Consider the following 19,476-nt stretch of genomic DNA (forward strand, 5'->3'; position numbering starts at 1 on the left):
AGCCGGGTTTTAGTTTCGACAGATTCAACAAGATTGAGACAAATTTATCATTAATCTGCTTTGTCGGCGAATGAAATATTATATGAAGATTGAAGAAGAGACATTTGTTTATCAAATTTTATTACTAAATTTCAATATTTATTAATTGATCTGTAAGATTATTGACGATATTTTTGTGACCATTAATAGATACGTTTGTCAAAAATTCGAGCTACTATTATCTACGCAAAAACTGATGACGTAGTATGCAAGGCGTAGTACGGAAATTGAGAAACGCAAAGGTTAAAAGTTAGAAACATTGTCTTTTTTGTGACTATGATAAACCAATGACTTTATTTGATAATATGATAAAAGTGTTTGATATTTTTCTATACTTTTTTGTGTGACTGTGTTCACAGGTTATTCTTTGTACGCAAATTTTTATAATTTCGTTAGATTTCGCGACCTATGTCATAATAGGCACTTGGCCAAACACTTTTCCCAGGTATGCCACAATTTCATGTTAGTAAATAAAATCCTAGATTTACTTAAGACACTCAAATATTTCCGTAATTTAGAGACTTACACTCTGCAGTAGCAATGTTCATAATTTCTCTTTTTGTCTGTGCTGAACTTGATTTTATCGTATTGTGACTTTGATGTCCTGAACTTGTGTGCTTAAAAGCTTAGTTTCTGACAGACATGTCTGCTGATGTCAAATGTAAACAGTGCATAGGAACAAATATTTACATTACATATTTTATTACTTAGCGTAATTTCATACAAATTGCTATTACCTTTTTAAGTCCTGTAATTACACCATTAACTATTTGTGAAAATGAATATTAGAGACAAAAATATCTTAAAGCAGGTACCTGCATCCTGTAGGGAACTTCTTTGTCATGTTGTAGTCATATAACAATCACTTCATTGGCTAAACTAAGCAACAGAATTTCAGAGATACTTAAAGGGGTTTGAGAATAGGTTCTTTATTTTAAGAGGCCATGTCAGTTTTAAAAAAGAGGGTTGTGTTTTTCCAAGATAGAAATAGAGCTTTTTTAATTGTTGAATTTCAGTCAAATTTTACAGAAATGTTACATAAAGATTAAAGTGTACATATGTAAAGATTTTTTATAAAGATTATTTTTATTTATACTGTAGCAGGAATGCCTATCATTACATTTTACTGATATAATCTTATTTTCAGAATAATATATAAACAATGAATATTTTTCCTTAGCCTTATTTATACATTTAGTATCTTTTCAAAATCATTCAGCTGGCACTATTTTTTCTATCTATAGTAACAGTAAGCATAACTTAATGCATTATTTCATGATATTCATGCTATTCATATCTTATGTAAGGGTTTTATCCAATAGAGGGTTGTTCATTAAAATTAACTTAATACACTTCAATACATTTTAAAGCAGAATATTGATTCTTGATATTGTTTACTCAATATTTTGTAACATTCCTCTTTTTGTTATTTATTTTCAAGTCTTGCATTTTTCATGAATTGTGTGATTGCAGAGAGAAGTGGCTATATAAGCCAGTATTTTCGGTCATTTCATGGCCTTGTCTACAGATGCAAAAGGTAGCGTATGCCTATTATCGCCTGACTTGGTCATTTCTCTCTATTTTCCCTATGATGTTTTTTTTTTTGTAACTAATATTTTTCATTTCGTGACATTTTAGGAAATCAATTTAATACTTTGACATAGAAACATATTATCTTAAATCTATTTTGCAATAAAATTGTTGAACTCTGAAATGCCTATGTTCTTCATATTTGAATTTTCAATTTAATCTTCAATGAACCTGGGTAAATAACTAGGACGTTAATTGTGATCACTTTTTGTCCGTTTGTCCGTCCTGTTACAATACTAAAAGACCTCTTGAATGCTTAGAGGTTTGAGAACTGGATCTACTGCTAAAACTGGTATTAGGACACACATGACACGGTTGAATGACATTTGATGTGATGTAAGAGTGTCCTTTCTTTAAATATTAATTATTTTTCTTAGTAAAGAGCCGAGATCGCGGTAACATTCGCAAACATGACAATAAAGTTTGTCCAAATTATTGTCTTTTTGGAGCAGAGTAAAATTGGTTAACCAGCTATATTTAAACACACAAATGTGTTTGCGGTCATATTCTTTGTCTCTCTGTATTTTTGATTTATGTTTTTCAGGTTCTTATTAGACCTAACCAAAAATTTGTGCATTATGTATCAAAACAATTTACAACAAAACAATGAATATATGATGCTGGGCATTATATACTAAGAGTAAGGCACTGGTTGCCTTGATACAAACAATCGCCAAGTTTGTTTTCCAATAGAAGTGAGAGGCCTCATACGGGGTGAAATAGCATCGTATAATATTGATTTATTTGTGCTATTGGAGATGGTGTACAAATAAAATTTATTTGTAAACACTGATTAATCAACATCGTGAAAAATTACACAATCAAGTACTGTTAGAATTTCGGCATTTTGCTTTTTTTCTGACTCAGAAATGCACTTGTTCGCAGACTACCGCTATGTAAAAATCTACTTGTCTGCCTGCAAAAAGTACCAAGTCGGGCATAGTAATTCCGCACCCCTGTGTTAACAGTTTTTTTTATCTAACTAGGTTAACTAATTTATCCTTCATCTTCTTCTTTTACTATTAACATTTTAACCATGACTAGAATGCATTTCCAGACAGGAAATTCCAGTCTCACCTTCCTAGCATATTTATAATGGCTTGGACTATTAAATTTTTGCTTTTCTTTCATCTTTTTCTTACAATCTGGCTTGCACTTAATTCCTACCTATAACACTCGCGAGAGGGGTTGGTATTATTCAGAGACAGATAGATAGGTGAAAGATTTTTAAGTTTAACATACACATGACCCCACATTACAAATACAAAATATATTTTGAACTTGTTCATGCTGTTGGTTACAGGTTTGTTTGTTTTGGGTTTTACGTCACATTGACACAGTATAGGTCATATCGCGACGTTCCAGCTTTACTGGTTGAGAAAGACCTCAGGTGCCCTTCCGTGCATTATTTCAGGCATGAACGGGCACCTGAGTAGAACCACCGACGTTCCATAAGCTAGCTGGATAGCTTCCTCACATGAAAGAATCCATTAAGTCCCTGTCGGGATTCGAACCCACAGTGGTGAGGGGCAAGTGGTTTGAAGTCAAAGACCTTGGTAACAGATAACACAGAGTTTGAGTATAAATCTAATAAGAATGATTGATAATATCTCCTATTCCCTTAAAATGAATTAATAATAAAATATGGCATTGATTTAAGTTTCAGGTTGAAGTCTTAAGTAATTAGTGGCATGAATAGTATTTTAATCGTCTTCAGAACTGCTTTTGGTCTGGTTCATAACTTTACATTTAAAATTGATGAATTTTAAAGTTATATCTGGCACATAATCCAGTGCATTGTTAAGATCATGTGTTGCTTGCAAGACCCAGGTTTGTAGCTCCAGTGTCTATTCTAGGATGCCTGATTCCCACAATTTTTTTGTAAGATCTCGTGCATTTTAGAGAGTATAGAGACATGTGCATGAAAATCCTACATCTGTATGCATGGACATTCTCAAATGTGTAAATTATAAGTCTGCTTGTTTGTTTACATCAATACTGGAAACCGAAGGGAGGTACCTATTACATATATAAAATCAATATTTCATTTGAAAAAGTTGAGGGAGGACAACCCTTGTTCCCGTAAATATATACATTTGTTGAAAGAATAAACATTTAGGTGTTAGAAAATGTTAGTTAAGTGCAGAGAAATCATGTTGTTGAAAAGAATAATATATTAGTATATATCTTTCATATAAACTGGTGCTGGTCAAGCATGGTTTTGGGGGATGTGCAGTTCAATAAAATACACCTGAAAATGATGCTGCTGAATAGTCTTATTGCTTGCTACCTTGTATACTGTGTTGGTGAAATGTAAACCCCCCTCACACCCCAACCTACCCCCCAAAAAAATATCTACATATATTGTACATTTATTATATTTCAGGATGAAAGTAAGCATTTTATTGGAAGCTTTGATAAATGTTGCAGAAAAGGGAGCAAATATAGCTAGAATAATACGCTCAGAATCTTCACTTCTTGAACTTCTAGTTGAAGAAAAGAAGGGCGAACAAAAAAATGATAGATTCTTAAAAGATTTTAAGACGCTTGCAGATGTATTGGTCCAAGAAGTTGTAAGATATGACCTTAAAAACAAGGTGAGATCATATTTCTGTAGAGACTTTGGATTATTTTATATGAGGAAGCTATTAAGCTAGCTTACAGGTTGGTGGATCTACATGTGTGCTTGCTTGGGCGTGACACAATGCACAGATGGGTACTTAAAGTCACAGTAAAACTACAAGTCGCTGTTGGATGGATATGTTTCTAGTAATCCTGACATTAGATAATTGTAATAAGCTAACAACATTCTTCAGAGAAATAATTGATGTGGTTTATTTTTAGCTTGTCTATTAGAAGAATAAGGAGAGCTATCCTAGTCCCCAGTGTTTTGACGAAACCACGTATGTTAAAGTTTGCATATTTTCAAAGTCGATCAACATATGGCTTTGAAACTTTGCTCACTTGTTCACCATCATGCCCCCAATCTGTACATGTATCAAGCATTTTGACAGAATTACAATGTACTATGCCTCTTTTTCAACTTAGAATTTACATTAAACCTTGTGTACATGTACCACTCAAATATTTTTAAATTCTATTGATATCTGGCTTTAAAACTCTTTACACTTGTTCACCATCATGCCTTCAACCTGTACACATGAGGAAATAACTCTATCAAGCATTTTGACAGAATTATTCCCCTTTTTCGACTTAAAATTTATGTTTAAGTTTTCGAACCATCTCAGATAATCCATAGAGATATGGCTTTGAGACTTAGCACACTATTCACAATCATAAGCTTAACCTGTATACAGGAAGAGGGCACTGTATCAAGCTTATTTTACAATGTTATGCCCCTATTACTATCAATCACTGAGAATAGTTGAGCATGCAGTCCTACTTACGGCTCTTGTTATAAATCGTAATGATATGCTCTCTTTCATATTTGTTAAATCAAATTGCAAAAATCAAACAGTTCTTTGTTTAAATATGAAATAAGAACCATTGTACTCTTGTTTTGTCATTCAAAGTTATTTGACATATTGAGTAGATTTAGAGATACTAGTACTTAAGTTACTGAGATAATTACATTCTGTGTAAGAATCTCACTTTTGTAGGGGAACACATTGCCCATATTAGCTCATCTATGATTATAGTTGGTCAGATATGTTATGTTGCAAAAAATAAAGAAAAAGATAAAAATTTGAATCATTATATATTTCAGTTTCCAGGCATCAAGGAAAGTATATATGGAGAAGAGAGTAACAAGTTTACTAATACTCTAGGAGATAGTGTTGTTGTAGAAATACAAGACACTCCAGAGGAAACTAGGAATTTACTCAGTGAGGTTTATCACTTTTCTATTCTGTTGTGATGTGAAGTATTTGTAAGATTCTCTTTTTATTGATATATATCTATCTTCCATTAAAGCTGCACGCCTCCAGATGAGCAAAACTATTTCGATAGAATCAAACCTGAGAAAACTGTACTAAGATTTTAGGAAAGGTACATGTATAAAGATTCAAAATTCTAGTAAAAATTTACATGTTCTGTGCGATTAATGACGAATTTTTCAGTATTTATAATTATATTTCTACTGCGTTAGTAACGCAGTAAGGGCTATTTCTGCATATTTTGACCTCATTATAGTAATTTACATAGGTTGTAAGTGCCATTGATAATGTGTACATTGCATTCTTTTGGTAACTTTACAATATTTTACTGTTAACTCCATTTTCAAATGTTCATGATAATTAGCATGAATCTGGAGGCGTGCTGCTTTAATGTCAAACCCCTCGCGGGGACGTAGACATGACTCTAGACTTCAGAGACAGCTATGAGATACAAGGGAATCCGGGAACCAGTCCCTAGGTCTTTTTTAATAGACCCCTTGGTTCTTTTACATGCCCAGTGTATGGCACTGATACATGCGAGGATTACCTGGATTTCTTACCAGTACACCTCTAGGTTGGTGGGAATCACTGAAAGTGTGTCTGCAAAATCCCAAGGGTGTTACCCATGATCAAACCTGGGACCTCAGGAGTGACAGTCTGTGGTGAAACACCTGAGCTATCGTGCCACCATTTTACTGCTTTGGTTGAAAAAAGCTGAGAATGTTAGCAGTGACCTAAAATTCCCCAGGCGAGGATCATGAGTTTAAGCCCTACTCAAGTTGTTACTTTTTTATCATCTGACATCAATACTGGTTTGTTCCTGTAAACAGTCTTGAATTTGTTTAAATGTTCTTTCAGGACCTATTTTCATAGTTCTTCATAAAAAAAAATATAAAAAATATTGAAATATGTTAAAACTTAAAAAAAAGAACAATTCTTCATTCAAACATTAAAGTTTTGTGTCTTCAAGTGCATTTAAATATTCTCTGGAAACTTGGTTTAATGCGAAGTTACATCTTGGTTTAATGCGAAGTTACATCTTGGTTTAATGCGAAGTTACATCTTGCGAAGTTTGACTGGGAATAAAGTTTTCCTTAAGTCATCTCCCTTACATCATTACATAGTTCATGTTTAAAACTTTAAAGTCTGTTTCATGTCCCTAATTGATAACTTGGCTGTTTATCTATAAAAGAAAAAGTGAAGAGGTGCCCATTAAATTTACCAATTATCTTGCTGCAGAAAAGATATATAAAGACATATTTCATGAAAAGAAATGTTTGTCACACATTCAAATGTTTCAAATGCTAATATTCTGTTACCTTACAACTGTTAGTTTTCCTTTTGCTACAACTGTCTCAATATTTTTACTGTTAGACTAGCATATTGGTAGGTCCCTAAATACAAATACAAATATCTTTATTTCTCTCAGGTCAAGAAATTGTCCTGAGTGTCGCAAACAAGAAGTAAGTAAACTCAATTATATCTAGTAATTAAATATCATCAAATGACTGCAAAGATATTCAAATATCCGCATGTACTACACAAATTACATCAACTCGAACTATAGAAACGTCATACAAAAAATACAGGTATGAACTAAAATATCAATTCACACAAAGAGCGGTGGGAGGGCGGGAAATTTGAAACTTCAAAGCGACACGAAAAATACTAATAGCAATGATAAATGGTAAGTAATCAGTATAAGTACTAGAAGCGTAGGAATACAAACTCCTATGACCAATGAAAAGTTGTTATGATGTTGTGATCAATGCTTGGTAACCGTAGTTAAAAATAGAACTACGAAAATTCTTCGGCTGAATCCGACAAAAGTCCGAAGTCATCCGAATAATATAATAACAAGTTTCAGTGTCCTAATTAGTTATTTTAAGAACTTAAAATAATTCAATTACTCCTTTGAAATAACAACAAAACATATTAAATAGAATAAATTTATTGTCCTGAGTGTCGCAAACAAGAAGTAAGTAAACTCAATTATATCTAGTAATTAAATATCATCAAATGACTGCAAAGATATTCAAATATCCGCCATCCCTAAGCCCAAACATAAAACAAGCCAACAAAAACAACCTTATACACACAAATTGAATCGAAAATTCAATCCAAATAAAATTAAGCAAGTAAACTTATGGAAAGAACAAAATTGCATTAAACTGATCAAACCAGTGACATATTACACTAAATTACAAACATAATATGTCATGATTACAATCCAGAAGGTTAAACCATCCAACTGTAGACTGCATTTCTTAATCAAAAAGAAATCCATGACAAAATCAATAATTTAGTGTAGAAATGACCCGAAGAAATAAATGACCCAATCGATTAGAACCCTCTGAATTCAAATGAAGACCACCATCCAAATTGGCAAATAAGTATCTATTAATTTGTCCCTTATATAAAAACGGACGAAAAGATTTCACAAATTTGAAATTCAAATCCTTGGACATTTCTTTCTCTAGGCGACTATTTACTTCTTTAATAACAGATTCCGTTTCAACCTTATCCACCGGTCGAGGGAGAATTGAAGATATAATAATATGAATGTTGGGATTCACCCTACGAATCGTGGCAACTAGATTAGCTAAACCCGATAAAATGTAACCACAAGAATTCCCATTGGCAATATTATTGGTACCTGCATGCACAATGACATAATTATTTGAACCAAGAGATAATTGTCCTTTCTCGATAAGAAAGTTAATTTTACCAATCGTTGCGCCTCTGACAGCCTTCACTTCAACACCCTCAATCGGTGGCAGATTCTTAATCATGGAATCCCCCACAATGACAACCTTCCTGAATTCTGGAAAAAATTGACCTTCAGATACTAAATTACAACAAATAATAATGTATTCAAATAAAGCAGAACAAATTGAAGGCACCCTAGAATACAAAACATGACGCTAACATATATAAATATAAGAATATATGAATTGTCAAACTAATAATTAAAGTATAGACATATAAGAAAACTTTAAAATTACACTATTAAATACAATATTTAACATTATATATTTTGTATGTAAAACTCAGTCAACTTGTGTACACATCAAGCTGTAATCTGAGACTTCATGAATTAAATGAAGCCACACACATGATTACAAACAAAATTGAAAAACAGTATAAATTTCCACTTTGAAATTTTGTCAAATCCAAGATAAATTAAATACAAATTTATCCAATAATAAGGCAGATAAACCTCACAAATGCAATTTTGACAAATGACAGAAAAAACATATAGCAAAATTATGACATGAAAAAACTAATAAAGAGAAAAAACAGAACAAATTTCTGTATGTGAAATTCTTGTCAACCTGTGCAAACATCAGATTGTAACCAGAAACTTCAAAACTAATATGAAGCCACATACGAAATTTTAAACACAAGTAATTACTCTTAAACACTAGAATATTTCCATATTCAATACTCTGTCATAATCTATTATATTGTATTTATCGGTCTGTAGACAGTTCCTTCACAAAAACTTTAAAACACAGTCATATGAAATAAGCACACTATGAAAAAAGATATTCTCTGCCAACCTCGTGAACACCTCAGGCTGTAATCAGAGACCCTAAAATATTGAGTCACCCACACCAGATAATAAATAAGGCACACTATCAGATAAATAAGATATATCCTCTGCCAACCTCGTGAAAACCTCAGGCTGTAACCAGAGACCTTAAAATATTGATACACTCATCACACAAATTAAGTAAGGCTAAGAAAGGCACGCTAGGACATAAATAAGAGATGTACTCTGCCAACCTCGTGTAAACTTCAGGCTGTATCAGAGACCTTAAAATATAGAGCCACTCAATCCTTGCTTAAATTATTACAAATAAATTTGGAAACTCTTAACTTATCTTGAAAAGAATATTCAATATATTTTTTGTAAGCGTCAGATTTCCAATCTCCCATTTGAAACTTCAAAGCGACACGAAAAATACTAATAGCAATGATAAATGGTAAGTAATCAGTATAAGTACTAGAAGCGTAGGAATACAAACTCCTATGACCAATGACAAGTTGTTATGATGTTGTGATCAATGCTTGGTAACCGTAGTTAAAAATAGAACTACGAAAATTCTTCGGCTGAATCCGACAAAAGTCCGAAGTCATCCGAATAATATAATAACAAGTTTCAGTGTCCTAATTAGTTATTTTAAGAACTTAAAATAATTCCATGATGTACATGTAAATAGATATTAACTCTCTGACCCTTTATTTGAATAACACAAACATTAACATGATTGTGCTCTTTTGTTAACAAATATGTTGTGAAGAAATTCTAATTGTATCCACTAATCTGATAATTAGAACTGGACAGACCAGGGATCTATGTATTGCATGTGCTAATAGTTAAAATAGTTCAGTGACATCTTTAACATAAATTCTTTAGATTTATGCCCCAGTACCTCCTTGAAATCTTTATTTTATAAGGAAAGACCTGGAAGGGATTTTCAGATTTATGGATACAATTATACATCTAACAGGGAAGATATTTTCAGTTTATGGATACATGTATAATATATTTTACAGGGAAGGTATTGGATGATAATGAAAAGGCAGCACATATTTTGTCCAAGGTGATACATCAGGATGTGGCAGTGTCAAACACTAGTAAAGTTCCTGATATTGACCTGGCTATAGAAAATATAGGAGTTTGGATTGATCCTATAGGTAAGATATTGACAGTAAATTTGGATGAGTTCAGTATTCATCATGAAAGAAATGTGTTGTGTGCTGGTCGGAGACCATCAACCGGACACTTTTGGAACATTTTTCTGTACAGATTTCATAATTTTTAACCTAGAGACCAAAACATTTGACACAGTTCAGCTAGGATCTTCTCCTAACTAACAAACTAGTTTGTTTATTTCTGATTGTATTGATACTTATATCTGAGGCTCGACAAGGAGGGTATCAAAATTACCTAAAGTGTACACTACAGTACCATGTGTTCGGACAGATATGTTCATGATGTGATTTAATTCAGATAAAAGCTTGGGTGTTTTGATTTTTGATTTGTAACATGATATACAATATATCAGCAACAAATGCTGAAGTTTTGGTTATTCTATTATTTTATGTGAAGTCAGGCATTGCTTTCTTGACCCCCGAATTTCAACGTCAACATTCTTGAAATAGACATTAAAATATTACCATTTACGTACGTTAAAATAAATTTATTTACTTAATTTTAAAAGAAACATGCACTTATTGTTGATAAAAAAGTGACTGACAACCACTGAACATTAAGCATTTTCAGGGCCGTCCGGGTTTGGTGGTTGTCCGGTTTCGGTGGTCCCCAACCAGTACCATACCAATATAAATGAAGAGAAAAGATGGTATCAGGTGATCTGTTTAAGCCATAAAAATTTGTTTTTAATAGTGATATTCTGTAAATTAAGGACATTCTGCTTTAGCTGGTCAAAATCAGCAAAGGTATTGAAAGTGAAAACATAATCTGGTATGAGAGCATATAAAAAATCATGGCATACATGTAACTGACCACAGTGACATTGTCTATCATCATGACTATATTTATTAGCTCGGCTATTCAATAAGAATAACTGGAGGTATCCTAGTCACCTGAGCGTCGGCATAACTACTTATATTAAAGTTTTTGTACCACCTCAAATATTTTCAAGGTCCATTGACATATGGCTTTAAAACTTTGCACACTTGTTCACCATCATGCCCCTAACCTGTAGACAGGAGGAGGTAACTCTATAAAGCATTTTGACAGAATTATGCCCCTTTTACGACTTAGAATTTATGTTAAAGTTTGCGCACCACCTCAAATATTTTCATATTCTATTGACATCTGGCTTGTAAACAAGTTATACACTTCTTTGAGAGCATAATAGGACACTCTTCAAGGCCTATAACTTTAATAACATAGATTTAAAGAAAAAATTTGGCCCTTTTGTTAACTAAGAAAATTTTACATTTTCAAGGCTCTTTAACTATCAAGCATTAAGAATACTGGAGTGTGCTGTCCTACCAACAAACTTGTTAAATTTAAAAGGTTTATGCTAGTAAAAATTAAATAATTATAGACATACAGGCAGAATGAAAAGTCCATGATCTTAGAATATAATAAAAAAAATATTCCAAGCGAAAACAATTTAGGGTAACTATGATCATTTAAGAGTTATCTGCCATTGATGTTGAAAATTCCTCATTATTTGAAGGGCAGATAATTTACAATCAAGGTTTGCAAGGACTTAGTTATTATTTTGATATAGCTAACATCCTTTTGAGTGAGTGTTTAAAAGTTTGAGAATTGGTAAAGAGTAGTTTGTTTTCTTTTCTCCACCTAAAGCTATGCCATGTTAAGCTTGACTATTCAAAAGAAAGGGAGAGCTGTCATACACATCTAGGGATTTGAACCAACAGCTGTGAAGGGCAAGTAGTTTGAAGTCAGCAACCTCATTCATTTGGCCACAGACACCCCCAGTTTTGAGTAAATAAAAGTTATCTGCTTTCAAATAAGCAAAATTGGCAACATCCAACCTTTTCTGCTTGACAAATTTCTGTTATAGCAACATCCAACCTTTTCTGCTTGACAAATTTCTGTTATATTCAACTTATATTCTTAAACACATAGTTTAAATAATTTTATATACATGTGTAGTTTACATTCTGCTTATGGGTATATGTCTACATGTTATCAAAGCATTCATCTCTAAAGTGCTTATTTCCGAGAACTAATATTCAACATTTTGGACATCATATTTTTTTTTTTTTAAATTAACAGATTCGACTGCCCAGTATATTCAAGGTGATGTAGGAAATGAAGTAGATGGTCTAGTCAATGAAGGATTACAGTGTGTAGCTGTCCTGATTGGTGTATATCATAAAAGTACTGGACTGCCCCTTATAGGTGTCACTAATCAACCCTTCTATAAGTTACAAGACTCGAGGTATAGTATGAAAACTTTGTTATCATAATTTATATTTTGCTTTAAAATCTGTTTTTTTTTCTCACTTTTTTTTTGAGGGGGAAGGGGGCTACATCTGAAACACATCCTAGTGAAATGCTTGTGATAAAATAAGATACCGGTAAACATTGGTAAGTTGTTACAATGTTATTAGTTTTGTCTCACTGAATACAAGTCATATGGTTGTGGCTCTTTAGTCAGGAATGTTTCATTCTTCATTGTAAGGAATGTTTCATTCTTCAAATTCCAACAGGAACTTTAAATACTTTCATATGAGGAAGGAATTCAGCTAGCTTGCAGAATGTCAATGGTTCTACCCAGGTGCCTGTTTATGCCTTAAACAATGCACTGAAGGGCATGTTCTCTTCCTCCATTTCGCCATATGATATTTACTATGTAGTTGGAAAGTTCCCCATATGACCTTTACAATGCTGGTATTACGTAAAACACAACCAAAAATAAATGAAGTTAAGTTAAGAAGTCAAACTATGATATACCTCGTAAGTACGAGGATGATTTTTATCTTGAACATTTGAAGAATATGGATAGCTATTGTTCTTTTCTTGCTGTCTGTGTTGTTGGCCTCACTTTGGTTAAGTTGTTTTCATCCCAAAAATAGTGGAAGGAATGGGTTGAAACTTAGCAAAAATGATGGGCACAGGTTCCATAACTCTGAATTACCTTTTATACCCTATTTTCTTGATGTCAAGCACAGAGAATAGTTGAGCGGACAGCTCTTGTTTAACTAAAATATTCATTTAAACAAAAGACACAACATTTAATTGTTAATGATTTACAATTGTTGGATAGATCCATTTAATTAAAATGTGATGGTTTGTACTATTAATCAGTTGAAATGTTATAAACTTTATCATTTTTTTACATGCTAGATGGAGCAGTAATATCACATGGGGAGTTTGTATTGGTGACACAAAGATCAATTCACTAGAGGAATCTAGCACTAGCGAAAATGAATCTGAGAAAACTGTTCTGATAAGCTCGAGTGAGTCGGATGAGGTGAAGGATAAACTCGGTAAATGTGTCACTCTACGAGACATATCTGGTGCCGGTTACAAATTACTCGGTGTTTGTCAGGGTAGGGCAGAAGCTTATCTTCTTACAAAAAGTAGTAATTACAAGTGGGACTGTTGTGGACCTCATGCTATCTTACTATCACTTGATGGCGGGATCATCAAGTATTCTGATTTTTATAACCATGTTAAATCTGGACAGAATGATTTCAGAGGAATTGAACAAGTTAAGTACCATGTACCGGATGATGCTAGTAGTTCCGGAGCACAGAAATGGTGTAACCAAGGAGGGATCATTGCCTATAGGACTTCTCAAATACTCAAAAGAATTGCAGAAGCTGTTGGAGAAATGTGATTTGTTCTTGTTACCATAGTGATTTCAAATACATGTAACACAGCAGAGAGCTATTAGTTTCTGTAGATATCTGGGGATTGGTAGGAATTAGAATGTTCTCATACCAGGTAGCTATTTTAAGTTTTATACTTGGACTAAATAACAAAAATTTTATTGTTGAGGATTTATGTAATTGTTTTGGATTGTCCTGAAAATATATAAACATACAGAGGTAAGATTGTTATTTGAATTGTTCTCTAGTGGACCCTTTATATTAGCTTGTTAATGTAAATAAGAAAAAATACAAAAAAAAAAAATATTTTTCAATATTAAAAAATAGCATGAATCTTGTATACATGCATATAATAAATTATCTCAGTGCCTTTAGTATTATTATATAATAGCCTTGCAAGACTTCCTGTTCTTATAAATGAAAAGACTTTCTTTACCTAAATTTTACACAAATTAACACATTGCTAGTAAAAATTGAAAATTGCTAGTACACTAAGTTTTTTTGTACATTGTAACATCTTACAAATACTGAGATAGCTAAATGGTTTAATAGATATTTTTCAATAAATCCAACATTGAACTAAATAAGCAAAGGAATTTAATAGGATATTAATCCAGAGCCAGGGTTATTTTTTTGTGAGTTGTGATTCCATGTGTTCACATAACTGTGCAAGTACCTAAAATGTTAAATTCAAGCTCAAATTTCATTTTATCATGTGCATAAATTTTCAAATAAGTTTTAAAAATTTAAAAGTCAATTTGAAAAGGAAATGCCATAAATGTTGTGTTTTTATTCAGTTCAGCTAAAAGGTGAAATCAATAATTAACCCTTATCTATACAGAAAAAAATACTTAGACCTACCAGTTAACATAACACCAATCTTTTGTAGAGGGATGTTGGGGAGATTAAAATTTCTATATATTTTACATACCGTATATATTTAACAAGAAGTATAGATACATCATGAAAAGAATTGCATCTTTGCAATGAAAACAAATTAAAAAGAGAAAAAAAGAAAGAAATTACAATGTTTGAAAAAAAATCGTATCTATGTTTTAATTAAACTGTGGAAAAGGTAATTCTCTTGTTTCTGTCAATTTGTTGATAATGAATTGAAATATGCCATAGTAATTGTATTTCATTCATGTAATTATAGAATTTATTTATGCTACAGGGTGCAATCAACCAAAATTTTACTTTTTGTTAAAGTTGCAATTTGTATACATTGAGTTATACACGGTAGAAGTTCATTCTTTTTCTTAAAATATTATTCATATTTTTACATTGACCAATTCTGTACACTAGCATATTTTGTGTTTACTTTTGATTCATTCATAAAATTATGCCTTCCTTAAAAACAAACGTACAGCACTATTTAAGGAGCTCCACTAAGGTCCAAAATGCCTAAAAACATAAAATTTTAATTTCTTACATAGATCAGCTAGGGCACCTAAAACAGAAAGATATTCTAAAGATAATTAAGACATATTCTCAGAAATAAATTGAAAATCATATTTGTGTGCTATTCTTCGCTTAATTTGAGTTAAAGGCATTGCAACACTTTTCAGTTTTGGGTAATTTTCACAATTAGAATAATTTCTCTTTAAAAAAAAAATCGAAGTGGACAAAAGATTTGAAATTTTGCGCACAAGTATTTATTGATCTAGAACTAAATCAAATGGAACATTAATCTGGAAAAATTATTTCCAGACCTGTATTGTCAAAAACACATCAGTGGAGTCCCTTTAATTCATTTCATTTTTGTCTCGAAAAATATATATATATTTTAATTACTTAAACACTTTTGAATGCTATACACTGGAATAACATTCCTGTAATGCAGATATGAAGCTGTCGGTCTGTAACTTAGGTTTATAACTGTAAGTACTATGTTTCAATATTTCGATATTGAAATCTACTATAGGATGCTGGAGCGTAGTTAAGTCCCAATGTCATAAAACATTTTTTTAGTATGTGAAATATTTTATCGATATACAAGATAGTTGGGTATGTATTTAATTATTCATGTGTGCTACACATCTTAATTTGAAGAGATCAAGAGATATAGGTTCCTTCCAATTTACTTTTTTAAGGACAAGCAATCAATGATTTAAATGTCAGTGGACTATTCAGAATTAAAAGCATGGTATATTCATTATACATTTTTTAGCTGAGAGAGAATTGTTGGTAAAGGAACTTTGCAGACATTCTGTGTCATGTTGTTTTGTACACGAGTCTGGTCTAAGTATTATTATTGTTTTGTTATTTGTTTTTATTGTTGTTTTTGATGCAGATTTGATTGTCCAGTGTTATTGTTAAACAAGGATATGATGTATATAAGTTCTATGTTCCTGACTTTACATATCAAAAAGGTAATGATTACTAAAGGCCTCAATAGCTCGTTGGGCTAGATAGAGTTAACAGGACATAAACAAGCAAATTGTAATGTGTGAAGGTCATTAGTTTTTGAATTTGTGAAACTGAATAGAAGATTGAGTGACTAGATTTACAGGATAGGACACGTTTTTCTTTTGCAATATATGTACAGGTCTCCCACATTGACAAGTAATAGACTTCCAAATTATCCCCCAATGTGTGTAATGATTGAAATTCCAGAACAGTTATGGTTTAACTGTAAAAAGAGTGAATTGAGGTTGCAAAAAAAGGATGTAGAAAAAGTCATTGGGAGCCATTTTGTTCGATGTTTGAATGCCAATTTACTCAAAAAAGGATAAAAACTGAGAAGATAAAAAATATAGAAGAATTTCCTTGTTTGGATCATTTGTCATTTTTCACTATATAATAAGACCAGAACACAGAACAGGCTTTATTAAGGGACTTAGTTATTCCAGTTGTACATGGTAATAATTTTCTAAATGCTCCCTTCTTGTTATCCATGGCCTAACCTATTGTCTACCTCTTAAACAAACTCACTAACAATTATAACATGTACATATATACCAGTAATAATTCTCAGTTCTTCAAGGGGTTCATTTGATGGGAAATGTCAAGGAGGGAAACATAATGATTTATGTAAATTAATATAGGATTGGTCTGAACGCAAGTGTTTTATTGCTTTGACAATTGTAGATCTTATCAATTTGTGTTATACATCTAAACTTCTGATAAAGTATTAAATCAGTCTGTTGACAAGATCTCATTTTTACAAGTTTAAGTTGTATTGAAACTTTTCATTTTTAAACCAAAAGAAATATATAAAAATAATAGCACAGTAAAAATTATCATTCAGCCCCTTTGAGTTAGCTATGGATAAATAGTAAAACTCTCTGTTTGTATATATTCTATCTTTATATTTTAATGTGAATTTTAACACTTATAATGGTATAATTTCTCTGCATACATAATGTATTGTACTTTGTTTTTAAAATACCACTTCATGTAAATGCTTAATGTGCCCTCTCTGCTTTTGTATAAATGTATATGATCTAAACTGTAGGTCTGAAACATAACCCCAAAAACATTTTTCATATAATTATGTTAAATTTTTCAGACACTTTATTTACATTAGTATTATTTAACATACAACTCAATTCCCATGCCAATCACAATTTTTATTTGATTTGAGTAGATCTCAGTAGATGCTAAGACAATTTGAACCTTCATGTTTAAATTTCCGTGTATATGAAGACTAACACTTAATCTGCAGGAACAGAAAGTGATAAGTCTTTGCCACCAGTATAGTCAGGTCACCTTGTACATTTGTGTAGACGATACACTTTTCTGACCAACATCATACCTGTATTTTTATCTTGATAACCCAAATATTGATAATGGACAGTTCTGAAAATGGAAACTTTTTAAATGGAAGTCTTGTTTTTTAAAATGCAGCATGTTAAGGGTTTAAACACAATTATGACATGACATGAGGCTTGATATGATGCAGAACATGTATATATAGAAAATTGTATATAATTTTCTTACCACAGTAACTAGTTAAATATTTCAGTGTTTTGTCCCATCATTGTGTTGTCCATTCAATCAATGTCTGTTTATGTGTATTATCATAGATTGTTTCACAATGCAAAAGTGGCTGCCATTTTTTGAGGGTCATAGGGTCATAATGCAATATATTTTTATGACAAAATATTTCTAGGGATTGTCAAATTCCAGGTAGCATGATGATGAGAGAATTGTGAGAGATTCTTTTATCTAATTTTAAGCATCATTGGTTATATGTATGTACCGTGATGTAGTATGTACGTATTATACTGTACATAACCAATGATGCTATAGTATGTATATTGGGAATGACCTAAAATGGTGACATAGGCGAGTTAGTGACATAGGGGAGTTAATTAATGTGAAAAGCATATTGTTCATTTTAGTAATGCATTTCTTGTGTAGTTTTCTATTGTGTACTTTTATTGATATATAGTTTAATTGGAAATTTTGCACATTGAACTTGTAGGATATGTTTATGTTATTGTTGAAATCATTTATTACATGTTACTGCTTTGTTAGTAGATGTTACACTCTAGTCTTGTTATTGCATATAGCTTGTTGTTTTATTTTATAATCAAGAAAAAATGTTCTGTGTATTACTTGAAAAATTTAGCTGTATTTAGTCAGAAGAATAATTAGTGTTTGGTGTGAAATGGTTGTTACACAAAGAATGTAATATTTTCACACAAAGCCCACAATTTTTTTTTTTATTTTGACAAGGATCTCTTAATTAGAAAATTGCACCGAAAATGAAAAATTCTAAATGAAATATAGACTAAAGCTACATACCTTGAATAATTTATTGTTTTGCATTATATTTGTTCTCAAATCTTGTATGTTGCATTAAACAAATCACTTGAAATTGCATCAAATGTAAACCGTGTTTTTGTCCTTCAGGTAAGAGATCAAATTTACTATAGTGATACTGCCAATGCATTTGTATAATTGTGTTGTTATGTTATTGTTTATATTTCATCTTTGTATTCTTTACTGAGTAAAGTTGTTGTACTATATAAATTGGTTATCATTTCTTATGCCCAATACATGTATCTTATTGTAAAGAAGATTGAATATTATTAAAGACAGAACAAAAGGGCTCAAGATGTTGCAGTCATGCACAGACTGAATCTGCAAAATATTGACTTTTTAAAACTTTATCAAGGGATCTGTGTGTTTGTGGGTATTCTAGGCTTATTGTGGGCCCATCTGCACTTTCAGGCACTGAGAGAACAGACCCCCCTCTCAAGGGATATCCCCTTTTCCAAATTTTTATACTTCACAACAAAAGATGTCAAGTGCTGTAAAGTTACTCTTTAATTCAGAATTGCTATACATGTACTTGTTTTTCTTTAGGATCATTGATTGCATACTTTATAATGACAAAGATTGAATATTGCTTATGCTGGTGCTCGGAAGTGTGAAAGATGTTACACGTTCCATTTATCTCATGAAAAGACTCGATCAATTCTACATTATTTTAACTTTCAAACATTCATAATTACCCATTACACTTAAGCATTGGACTATAAACATTTATATAACTTTTGTTAACGGTCCCCAAGGATCATTCCTGTAAAGTTATGCAAAAATCAACTCTGTGATTTAGGAGATATTGTTTTAAGAAATTTGTGATAATGGA

The 19,476-nt window shown here is 31.8% G+C and overlaps 1 protein-coding gene across 4 annotated transcripts; it reads left to right on the plus strand.

Annotated features, from left to right (window-relative positions):
* Positions 1-152: 152 nt before the first annotated feature.
* LOC132725402 (inositol polyphosphate 1-phosphatase-like) lies at positions 153-18,850 on the plus strand. Of its 4 annotated transcripts, none has more exons than XM_060710511.1 (6): positions 153-288; positions 4,016-4,226; positions 5,357-5,474; positions 10,089-10,229; positions 12,313-12,478; positions 13,387-18,850. In XM_060710511.1, the coding sequence occupies exons 2-6, from the start codon at positions 4,017-4,019 to the stop codon at positions 13,880-13,882; spliced, it is 1,131 nt and encodes a 376-aa protein (XP_060566494.1). In that variant the 5' UTR covers positions 153-288; position 4,016; the 3' UTR covers positions 13,883-18,850. The 4 variants fall into 4 exon arrangements, with proteins under 4 accessions (XP_060566494.1, XP_060566493.1, XP_060566495.1 ...); XM_060710510.1 differs by having other exon boundaries at positions 158-281; XM_060710512.1 differs by having other exon boundaries at positions 272-408.
* The last annotated feature ends 626 nt before the right edge of the window (positions 18,851-19,476 follow it).

This window comes from Ruditapes philippinarum, unplaced genomic scaffold (genome assembly GCF_026571515.1).
Source record: "Ruditapes philippinarum isolate M1 unplaced genomic scaffold, ASM2657151v2 ctg289_1_1_1_1, whole genome shotgun sequence".
NCBI lineage: Eukaryota > Metazoa > Mollusca > Bivalvia > Venerida > Veneridae > Ruditapes > Ruditapes philippinarum.

Bases quoted from the DNA above. Each gene is read 5' to 3' on its own strand.
- LOC132725402 (XM_060710511.1), top strand. From the start codon at position 4,017: ATGAAAGTAAGCATTTTATTGGAAGCTTTGATAAATGTTGCAGAAAAG. The intron at 4,227-5,356 runs GTGAGATCATAT...TATATATTTCAG, and splicing joins GATATGACCTTAAAAACAAG to TTTCCAGGCATCAAGGAAAG. The intron at 5,475-10,088 runs GTGAGGTTTATC...TATATTTTACAG, and splicing joins GGAAACTAGGAATTTACTCA to GGAAGGTATTGGATGATAAT.